This window comes from Dendroctonus ponderosae, unplaced genomic scaffold (assembly GCF_020466585.1).
Source record: "Dendroctonus ponderosae isolate FM_Combo_2020 unplaced genomic scaffold, Dpon_F_20191213v2 Dpon_F_20191213_9, whole genome shotgun sequence".
NCBI lineage: Eukaryota > Metazoa > Arthropoda > Insecta > Coleoptera > Curculionidae > Dendroctonus > Dendroctonus ponderosae.
Genome location: NW_026019116.1, coordinates 110,685 through 122,140, shown reverse-complemented (window position 1 = coordinate 122,140; position 11,456 = coordinate 110,685). Strand labels below are relative to the sequence as shown.

General features: G+C 38.2%; 1 protein-coding gene across 1 annotated transcript; it reads left to right on the top strand.

Moving 5' to 3' along the window:
* Window positions 1–5,065: 5,065 nt before the first annotated feature.
* On the top strand, window positions 5,066–10,487 carry LOC125505611 (neurofilament heavy polypeptide-like; the record flags this gene model as incomplete). Its single annotated transcript, XM_048669712.1, is given in 3 exon segments — window positions 5,066–5,305; window positions 5,626–6,779; window positions 10,256–10,487. Coding segments are annotated over 3 exon segments (1,626 nt in total), but the record flags the coding sequence as incomplete, so codon positions are not given.
* Window positions 10,488–11,456: the final 969 nt, after the last annotated feature.

The following is an 11,456-nucleotide window of genomic DNA, read 5'->3' as shown; positions in this document are numbered from 1 at the left end:
ATCAGAAGCATTAAACTTCGTTATTCCCGTTATGAATTGCAATTTCGATTAATAAAACAAAAAATCTAGTGCATTTATTCAGTTTATATTAAAAATATGTAAATTATAAACATTAGTGTATATACAGGGTGTTGCAATAAGGATGGTAAGCGACTGTATCTTGGAAAGTATGTGTTGAATAGTGATCGGGAAAAAAATTTCATAACAAACTTGACGAAAAGAATTTGCTGGAAATTATTTTCAAATTTCTCAGATGACCACTAGATGGCGTAATTGCAAACGGTATTTTAACAAGTCGATTTTATACAGAAATTGTACCTATAAGTGAAACATCTAGTAAGTTTAGTCAAAAGATCATAAAAAACCGTACTACTTTGCTTATGAACTTTTTTCCTAAATAAAGGGACACGCTATCCTCTAATAACATAAACGGTTATTAATTTATTATTGTGCATGCGCAGAATAACGGATAACGTAAAACGTGTTGTAATTAAGGGGCCTAAAAACTCCCTAGTTTTAGTCGCATTTCTTGCTGAAAATGATTTATTTTTGTTCTTCTTTAACAGCCCCTAACCAACGCGCCTGGCAAGCGTGGTGTTTTAATGCCAACTCCTTTCATAGATGGTTATGTCGGAATTTAAAACATGTGGCCATGTGGCTCAGGCGTGTAGAGGTGAAAACCCGGAATCTCGCATTGATACTTCAGTCAGCCCCGTGGATTCTGCGAGGGACAAACTTTCAATAGATGATAAGAGGAGACGAAGAAAACTTGAAGAAACCCTTTACGTGGGGATGTACAATATCCGCACCATACGGCTGGAAGAACATCTCAGCGGCCTGGAACACGAATTGTAGGACATAAAGTCGGATGTCATAGGGATCAGCGAAACAAGACTGAGCAGCGAAGCGGTCACTATCCTTAAATCCGGACATTTGCTGTTCCAAAAGAACTCCGACACAAACTCACACATCGTAGTCGTTGCCATACTGGTTCACGAAAAGAAGAAACACTTGGTTGCAAAGACAACTAACTACTAAAGTAATTTACACCTCTGCCATTTCTGCTGATCAGGAATCTGAGCTCTTACATGTCCACCTCCTATTTGGTGGCTTTTGGAAGAAGGTGTTCATGCAGTACAGGTTTTCCTCTTGTAGGAAATTTATTAGCTTGTCCCCTCGTTCGTTTGCATAGCCAAGTCCATGTGTTCCGCTATTGTTTTCGGTTCCTACCGTAGCGTTAAAGTCTCCTATTATGATTTTGTACTGGGTTATTTCTGATCTTATAGCCTGTGAGATGTTCTCATATAATTGATCCGCGTCTTCTCCTCCTTAGGTACTCGTTGGAGCATATACCTGGACTACTTGGAGACTATATCTCTTTGATATTTTAAGGACTATGTATAATATCCTTGGTGATATTGACTTTAAATTTGTTACTAGATGTTTTACTTTCGTATGTATTAATATTGCTATTCCGCTGATATCTGTTTTGTTTCCGTCGTTCTTCTGATATAATATGTACCCTGATTTGACCGATCGGCATTTTTCCTCGGGTAGTCTCGTTTCACACAGACCAACGATGTCCCAGTTGATTTATTGGAGTTCTTCTTCCAGTTCCGCTTGTCGCTCATTGATCACATTCTTCTGAAGTAGCAATATGGTAGTGTGGTTTGTTGCGATTTTGGTGGTTTTTGCGAATTCTTTGCAACCCCCCAAATCCTTGAGGTTCAGTTGACATACAGATGTCCTACCCACCTGGACTACGATTCCATTTGTTTTGTGATTCGCCATTTGTGCAGAGTTTGGCGGTTTTTAAGCTAGTTTTCTTCCCCGCAAGTTAAACGGGTTGGAAGAAATTCCACCGGCTTTTAACGTGGAGAACCGACGCTGTTTTCAGTCGCTGATCTAGAGACAGACGCTGACATGCCAGTTTTGGTCCGTCCCGGGTATATAGAATTCCCCGGTACCCATCATATCTGGTGGGCCTTCCCCTATACGCCACCTTTAGTCTACATGAATGAAATTTCGACAACATTTTGATAACTACTAATACAAAGTGTTTTCAAGTTTTTTTCAGTTTCAAAACAAAGTTGAGAAACCAGCCCAAATTCATTTTTTTTTAATGCAAGCCCTTGAACCACGTATCATTCGTTTGGTAATACTATTTTTACGCTTAAGGGCGCACTATAAGGGTTGCAATTTCTTGCTTTCCCTGGACTGGGTTTTTTTTTTAAATGAGCACTGCATCTCATTCTTCATATATTATGCGAGATTTTCGCTTTTTATCGAAGTAATGGAGTTCACAGGAGATGTTCAAAGTTCTGTTCGTTTAACTCCAAATATGGCTGTGTTCCAACAACGTTATCGTGCATTCCTGGCAGCACAGATAGGTCGTTTTGTTTTATTTAGGAAGTAATAATTCATTAAAAAAAGCAACAAAAACATTGTTTTTGGCTTTATCTTAAAAATAACATTCCATCTAATAAAACACTTGTTTTTTTTTATTTTATCGTATTAGGTTAACAAGTTTTTTTTCACTAAAGTGACATCAATATTCAAATTGTGTTCTTACTTGAAATAGTCGCTATTTATTTCCTAAGTTCGATTGACTATTGCGGTGTTTGTCATCCATTTTGTGTAATTCAGATTTTTCCTTGTTAAAGAGTTGGGTAAGTACTTCACATCTTTGTATTATCGTTATTATGATACTTGTAAAAGCGTTTAAAAAACTAAGGAAAGTAGCATTACCGATAATTACTTATTGGAACATAAAAAAAATGGTTAAGTTGCAGATTTCGATGTTTGGGCATGTTTATCTTGAAACATTTTTTTTTCGTTAGTACATTTTTTAAAGTTTTAATCAATATGAAATTTGTGTGCCAAGTTGTGCCTATATCGAAGAAATATATAGAAATTTTTTTTGGAACGATGTCAATTGGGAAAAGCGATCTGTTTGATGTTTGGTGTGGAGGAAGCTTATTACAAGAAAATAATGCTGCTGTTTTGATCTATGTTTTAAATAAGCTTCATTTAGAAGATAATCAAGATGACAGTAAACGTGATTCAGTACAAGAAATGGTAAATAGCTTTACTAGTTCTGTTTCGAAAATGTGGAAAAACTGCATTCGCACTCGAAAGGTTTTCGAAAAGAGACATTCTGACTGGCTGCAGAAAAACATTATTTTTTGGAAGATCAAAACAAACCTGGTCCAACCAGAGGCAGACTTTGCAAACTTTTTATGGATCTAGGTAGCAAGCGAAAGAAACAAAAAGCTTATGCCGGTTTTGCAAAAGTACTCAACAGAAGAATTGATCTTCGCTGCACGAAGAAGGCCCCTGGACAAAGAAATGCGTGGCATATTCTTAAAGGGCTTTCAGATCCAGAGAACGCCTACAGAATCAAGAAAGCAATTTCAACGTCACCTTTGGAGCCAGTTAAATACACGCCAGAAGAAGCACTTGCTTTATTTATTGATTCACGCCCAATCGCGCGTCAATCAGACAACCCACAGAATTATTGAGGCGTAAAAAAAAGTTTTCAATAATATTTTTATAAGTATCAAAGATAAAAAAATTGGTTTTATACATAAATGGGGATGCGACGGCAGTGCAAGCCATTCTACCTATAAGCAGCAGTTCAGTGGTGCCGACCAATAAAACTAATTTTTGCGAATAAAACAATATTAAACAACAAATATCGGAAATAGAAGCAACTATAGTCAGAAATATCAGTTAGAAATTTACCATACTTTCAAAATGACCATGATAGATGGGAAGCTGTTCAGCGTACTTGGTGAGTCTTCAACACAGACATGTGGTATATGCGGTGCAACCCCTAAAGTTATAAAGAACTTAAAAACAATATTAAATCTTACACCAAATGAAACTTAACAAACTTAAACTTATACAAAATACCCTTATGTTGCAATAAAACTTTCATTTTTGTATTAGACGTGAAACATATTTAAATTAAATAAATTATACTAACTAAAAATAGTATATATTGGAAGCCCTATTTTTTACCACTTAAAATAGTTAAAACCACCACTGTGCAGCAGTCTGGGGTCACATTTGGAGCAGCTTCTCGTATTCGCTTAACTAACTCCTGCTCAGTTTGTACCGGTGTTAGGAAGATCAGAGATTAAATGTGTTCTAGTGTCCTGTGTATTTTACATACTTGGTAAGAATATAGCCCTTCCTTGGGGGGAGGGGGGTTATCAGAACAATTATCCGGTGCCTGAAAAGTGTTAGTTGTGTTAACAGAGAATCCTTTGGAGCAAACAAATATACTGAGATAAAGAGAATATAATGAACAATACAAGCGACACACTCTGACAGATATGTTAATACAGGGTTGGTCTTAAATATGTTCCAACAAGTTGTGCAATGCTCCGCGTTCTCCTGGAAGGCTGCAATTGTCTTCGGTACCTGTTCCTCCATGTCAGAAAATCGAGCATCTCAAGATCGTTTTTTAACGGCGTCAATTCCAGGAGCAAATCGTTCAGTGTCTCCCTTTGCTGGTTCTTACTGCGTCTGCTATGTTGCTGTGGCATTTTCCCATAATTAATAACATATTCGCAAATTCAATGTTTCTGTACATTTTTTGAAAGAAGCTTCAAAGTAAGTCACAGTTTGACAAAAGCTTGTTATTTTTGACAAAAACTATCTCCATATAACTATTTGTTAATGGCAAAAAACATCATTGTCACTTTGACATTTCATCAAAAAATTTGAAGCAAAGACGTCATTTTCCTTTTCGAATCCTTAAGTATTCCAGTAGGCTACCAATAAAAAATGGGACCATTTAAAAATAATACTTATCTAATAACAAAGTTGAAATTCGACCTTCCACTTCAAATACCTTCTGGAAATTTTCGAAGAAAAAGTTCTATGTTTTTCTGGTACTGTATAGTGAGCCCCTATAGCCCCATAAAATAAATGACGCCAATTATTAATCACCCTTTATATTTATGGAGAATATAATAAAGTTATATCAGCATCAATCCTAATCAGGCTGACTACTTTATAGAGGTTTATTCTTTCTTGACTCATTTTTCTGTTCCAGATAAAAGAATTCGAACCTGAGAGTGCTGAAACATCATCAGAGAACGTCAGTCAATACTTGGATAAAGAGGAGGCGTGTCCGAAGGTCGCTGATGTAAAACCGAAACAAACGAGTCCCGTGCCCGAATCGGCAGATCGGAAACGAAAATTGTCTACAGAAAGTGGTCACAGCTTTATGAAGAGAATTCAAGATGCTAAGCGGAAGATCAAAGTTCCGAAAATAAGTTTCTCAACAAAAAAGGTGACTATCAATAAAGTCTACATTGATATAACTTCAGTACACTTTCACTAGTATGCAAGCACAAAGTTCAAGTTGCCATCCACAATCAACCTTTCATTAGCATTTGATAGTCTCAACATCTAACACAACTTTGCATTTTACTACTTATTAGCAATCATTTTGTGGCAACAAACACAAAAAGTACGTAAAGTCAATCTTACACTAAAACCTTGCTTTTACTTAATGAAAGAGCCTCATTTTATGCATCTTACGATCACTTACCGAAATCAGTTAAATTCACAATTTGTACGTTAACTTGAACTCGCGTATTTTTTCATCAGCTCATCAAGAAAAGTTCCAGTCTTCCCAAAGATACAATCCAGAAGAAGGTAAAGAAACAAACAGACAAAACGCTTTTACGGAAGACTGATGATAACCCTCAATACATCTACATCCCCTTGAAGCCTCCTCCCGGTGAAACAGACGAATTTTCACACTTGGAATTCCAGTCGCAGGGTAAAGAACTTATGAATGTTGGACCTGGTCAACCGCACACTGACGAAAATTCGAAGCAAATTATTGACGGCACCTTTGGAGGTCCTAATGTCGAATGTGATAATAATTTATTAGAGACCAATAAAATTTCCACTCTTCAGAACAGTTCTGAAAACCTCGACAGCAGTGAGCTAAATTCGCAACTAGAAAAATCCCAAGAGACAAATATTGAAAATACCGCAACTGCTCTTGAACCTGCACCTCATCCTGAAATACAATGTGATAGCAGTGGACCAACGGCTAAAATAGGAGTTCAGAAAACGACCAAAAAATCCCCACTAAAAATTAACCCAGCTTTCAAACAATTTTTAAAGGATGTTCGACATTTGAAAGTATCTGAAAAACCAGAAGTAGTAGACTCAAGTACAGAATCGAAAGGTCTTGCTCTGGATACAAAACCTGCATTGGAAATTGCGGAATCTCCTGTTGCTGCTGTAAATTTAAGCGCTGAATGCGCAACTAACCAAGCTCCCATTCTTCACCAAGATGAAAGTGACGTTGTTACTGATCCAGATGACCAACCTGCACCTGGAAATACTTCAGATGGTTCAGAAATTGCAGAAAACGACCAATTTGATAAACTTTTCGAAGCAGGCTGTTCAAAAAATTCTGATCCAACTAATATTCATGAGTTGATGGTGCCCCAAGAAACCAGCGGCTGTTCTGAAGCAGTAACACGAACAAGTCGAAGCAAAAGCGCAGAGCCAGAAAAGAGAAGAAAATTATCACTAGAAAGCCGCAAAAGTTTATCCAGATTAGGGCTAATGAAAAAAATTCGAGAAGTTTCCGGAAAAGTTACTAGTGCACTCTCTGTGGAGAATTTTAAACAACTTTTTCGGCCTGCCGAGAGTCCACAGAAAACGAAAACTCCCGAGAAAGAGCAAAAGTTGGCCAAGAAAGAAGTGAAAGCAAAAACTGAAGACAAATTGAAGAAGTGCAGGTAAACTTAGATTTAGTTTCCTAATTGTGTGAAACTACGCTTTGTCGTGGTGCTATGCGTAAATTGTTGAACTGGATCTAGCTTGTTGATATGATTTTGCACTTTAAATGACTAAAAACTAGGTAAATGCGTAAGTTAACTGCAGTTTTATCGGGCAAAGTACCAGTTTTATAATATAATTTTCCAATTTGTGCCAATGTGTTCGATCAGCACGGTATCAAAATTTAAATCAAATTTAGCTTGATTTCAATTAAATTCGTAAATGATTTTTTACATTAGCACAACATATTGTTATTGAGGGTTTTTGGCGGCATCTGGCATGTGTTCGAGATATTTCGCTTTAAAACTTCTATACCCAGTTTCTGGCAGATTGCTTGATTGGTTCAATAACTATCGGTGCTCTAACGCTGTAGGTTCTATAAATTATGGCGGGTTTCTCAACGTGTCTAAACGTCAATGCCTGAGGTCTATAAAGTAGGCAAAGCATTTGAATATAAAACTAACTTTCACCAGTCAAGTTACTACCTCTACAACACTAACCCTACACCCCCATTCTTTGTCGTCTCTTCATCTAAAAAACTCACCTTGTATTATATATAATATTGTGTTTGTCTTATGGGATGTTTATAGTTCATTTACTCCTAAATGGGCAAAGGTGGCACCACCTCAAGTTAAGGTCCGACTGCTCTGACGTCACGCTGACCATTTCGCAGTGAGAGTGAGTGAGAGCCCGCCCACTCTAGTTCTGTGGTATCTGACCGGCGCGGCCTACTCGTGACGACAGAGCAGTTGGGCCTTGACTTACTGTGGTGCCGGCAAAAGTAGCTTTCAAAACTATTCGTATAAATAAAGGATCGGTTAAACCATCCAACAACTAAATCTTAGTCATATTTATTGACAATTTAACATGGATCTGTTGATGCGCGATATTTTGGAAATCGGAGTGGCCATTTCCAAGAAAAGTAGACAATTTTTTGCCATTTACAGTTGACTTTTGTCTCTAGCGTGTTTTTGGAAGAATCGTATCTTATGTTTACCAAGTCTTTAGACACGTAACCATGTTTAATTTGATTTTAAATATCAGAAATCCTAGTTGTTATTTGAGTTTTAATGCTATTGCCCGAATACCGTCTTGATCCTCAATGCTCAAATCTGAAGGCTTGATGACGTCATACAAGGTAGTCCAGTTTTTCTGGTGCGTTCTTCCAAAATCGCTGTTTTGACCGCCTTCAAAGTTTTCCCCGCCATTAAACTTCGGGTACTTTCTGCCAAAGCTCCTTGCATAAGCTCCTTTACGGCCTAGTTGACCACCTTTTCTGACTGGGATGGTCTTTAGATAGCTTGTGAAAATATCTGTCCTCCGTGTGGGTGGCTTTTCGATATACCTTGCGGTCCAAGCGATTCTCCTCCCTAGACACCAAAACATCCAGGAAGGCCAGTTGGTGGTTTTGTTCAACTTCTATGGTGAATTGGATGTCTGGGTGCTGTTTGTTTAGATGATCGAGGAAGATGTCCAGGTTTTCGCGTACATTTCTCCACAGTGCGCACGTCCCATCGAGATATCGGTACCAGAGCATTGGTTTAAGGGGTACGGTGCTCAACGCTGTTTCCTCAAACTTCTCCATGAAAATATTCGCCACCCCATGGCTGAGTGGGCTTCCCATGCTTACTCCTTCCTTTTGTTCGTAGTAATCTCCATTCCACAGGAAGTAGCTGCCCTTTAGACAAACCTTAAACAGATTTGTTGTACTCTCTTCAAATAGCTCCGCCACTAATTCTATGGATTCGTCCAAGGGTACCTTTGTGAATAGAGATACAATATCGAAGCCGACCAGCATGTTCGTAGGTTCCAGTTTGAGGTCTTGGATCTTCTTAATAAAATGTTTGGAATCCTTGAATGTATGTTTCTGTGGACGTCAAGTGTGGCTACAGAAGAGAGGATAGATATATCGTAAGTTGGTGATTCCGGGGCACTGACGATTGGTCTTAGTGGTATTCCTTCCTAGTGAATCTTCGGTAATCCATACAAACGTGGGGGGAGGGCTTCTGACCTAATAATCCTCTTCATGGTGTTCTCGTCTATTGAGGATATTTTGATCAGGCGGTTGATGTTTCTGAGCTTGGCTCGAGTCGGGTCTTTTTTGAGCTTTGTGTAAGTGACTGGGTACTCCTCTCTGTTCATGATGACTGTAGCGTTTCCTTTGTCAGCTGGGAGAACGACAATGCTTGTATTCGTTCGTATTTCCTTGATCGCATGTTGTTCTTCTCTGCTTAAGTTGCTTGGTGGTGGTTTCGCTTTCCGTAGGATTTGGGTGGTTTCCAGAGGTATTTCATTTGCCGTTTGTCCCGGTAGCCCTTGCAATGTTGTTTCGGTGTTCCAGATAATTTCCTCTATTGGTATCGTTCTTGGGCTAATAGAAAAGTTTCCTCCTTTGGCTAAGACAGATTGCTCCGCAGGCGTTAGTGAGTCACTGCTCAGGTTCACTACAGTTTGTGCTGCGCCCAGGCCTGATATCGTTTAGGCCCTCTAGATTTGGCTTCCAATTTTTCAAATTTCTTGTTTTGTCTCTTCGTGGCTCTGTTCAATTCTCCTTGCATGCTGTTGTAGGAGATGGCAACGATCTTATTCCAGTCAGCGTAATGCAAACCGTTTCCCAGTTTATTGAAGAGGTTTAGCTAGTAACAGACAGCGAACTTCTAAACCAGCATAAATACAGACTGCGCCCGARGAATCGCATRGCAACAGTGTAAGCCTKCAAGCAAACCACTTCTGAAGATGCAAGCCAYRCGTGCTTGCGAAACGTCAAGAAGAAATTCTACCGAACGACGGCCTAAAWGCCCGAAAAACCYATTAGTTTCARTATTTTTAGCATTTAAKAAAATATCTTTCCTATGTCTAAATCATMTTATTGATCAACGACGTCTTACTCATTTTCAGGGATGTTGTWCTGGGATCATTMAATGAAAAGTATTGCAAATATTATTCTGAGCAGTGTTTTTGGTGCACATATTAACAGTTATTGCGGCTAAACTGATAATCATTTGGGCAAAAACARAAAACGAAAACTACAGAATTTTGTCACTTGAATAGTAACTAGAATACGAAGTACTTTACGACGACCAAAATTGAGAACKTTCCCTACCAAAAAACAATTTTATAACCCGAATTTAATTTACTATTAAATGTACTTTTCGTTSGAAAATATTAATTTTCTCCCGGTAGTGTACTTGTAATCGTAMACTGAGGAAAAATTCAAACAAAWCAACCAATTAGCAAARTTAAAAGGGAATATAATCCATGCTATCGCCCTYGCAATGGGAAATAAACTGGTCTACTTAGAATAACGTCATTCGTAAGCGCCTGGGCCTTGTTCTTAAGACGGTGTTGATTGCCCTGAGATGTGACTAAAAGAAGCACGTATTTTATAAATTAAGCTGAATTGAAGTTAACACTCAGTGTCCGCGTATATTTCCAGATCAACGCCAGTTGAACCAGTTTACATCAGGATCCCTCTCAAGCCACCAGAGGGTGAAACGGACGAATTCTCCTATTTGGAAGGAAATGCACCTGAATCTAGCATGACCGCGGAAAAAACGGTTGAGGATAGAAGCGATAGTTTAGATACAACGAGTCCCAGTGAAGTTAATAAGAAGGATATACAGTTTATTTTCCTGACGCCTCCAAGCGATGACGAACTACTGGATAAGGTAAGGGCATGATTGAGTTGGACATTCTGATTTTAAATGTCAAAATGTGAGAATATACCCCGATTATCTACATAAGCAAACAGGACTGTTTCAAGGAAAGCAAAAAAACGTTACATAAATGGTTTTTCGGAAATCTAATCACTTCTGAGAACTAAAACTTTACCTACCCAAGGTTTGTAGGTCCTTTCTACAACAGTCACGGTTAGTGTCGATTCTATTAATTCCAGTGGTTTCGAAATAAAAAAAAGGTGTGCGTCCCGGGACGTCGGACAGAATTGATAACTTCAAATGATATTTACAGAAACCATAAAGTTCTGAACTTATTTAACGCGATAATCATTATCTAATTTCAATATTCTTATATATATAGGGTGAATCAAAATTAGCGTCATTTCTTTTAAGGGGCGATAGAGGCTCTCTTGGGGAGTACGAGAAAAATATCGAAAAATTCTAGAAGATATTAACAGTTGAAGATCGAATTTCAACTTTGTTATAAAGCATTATTTTGAAATGGTTCCATGCTTAATTGGTAGCATATTGGAATACTTAAGCATTCAGAAAGAAAAATTACGATCTTTGCTTCAAATTACGAACATTTTTTATATCAAAAAAGTTCTCTTCTACAATTTTTTGATGAAAAGGCACAGCGACAATGATGTTTTTCGTCATTAACAGATAGTTACAGGTGGATAGCCCTTGCCAATAATAATAATAATTTGTCAAACTATGACTTACTTCAGCAGCAAATTTCCTTTCACGAATTTGCGGATACGCGATTAGTTCAGGGGAAATGCTACAGTAAGTTAGCAGAACCTGAGAGAAGACCAGAAGAACTCAAGCCAACAATTCTTGGCAAGGAAAGTGGTTCCAGGAAGATAGTGGACGATAGATGTTCGGGTTCCAAGCACAGAGGAACACGTATTGGACATAACCGAATCAGGGCCTTCCAGGGGCACTCAGAGCACAATA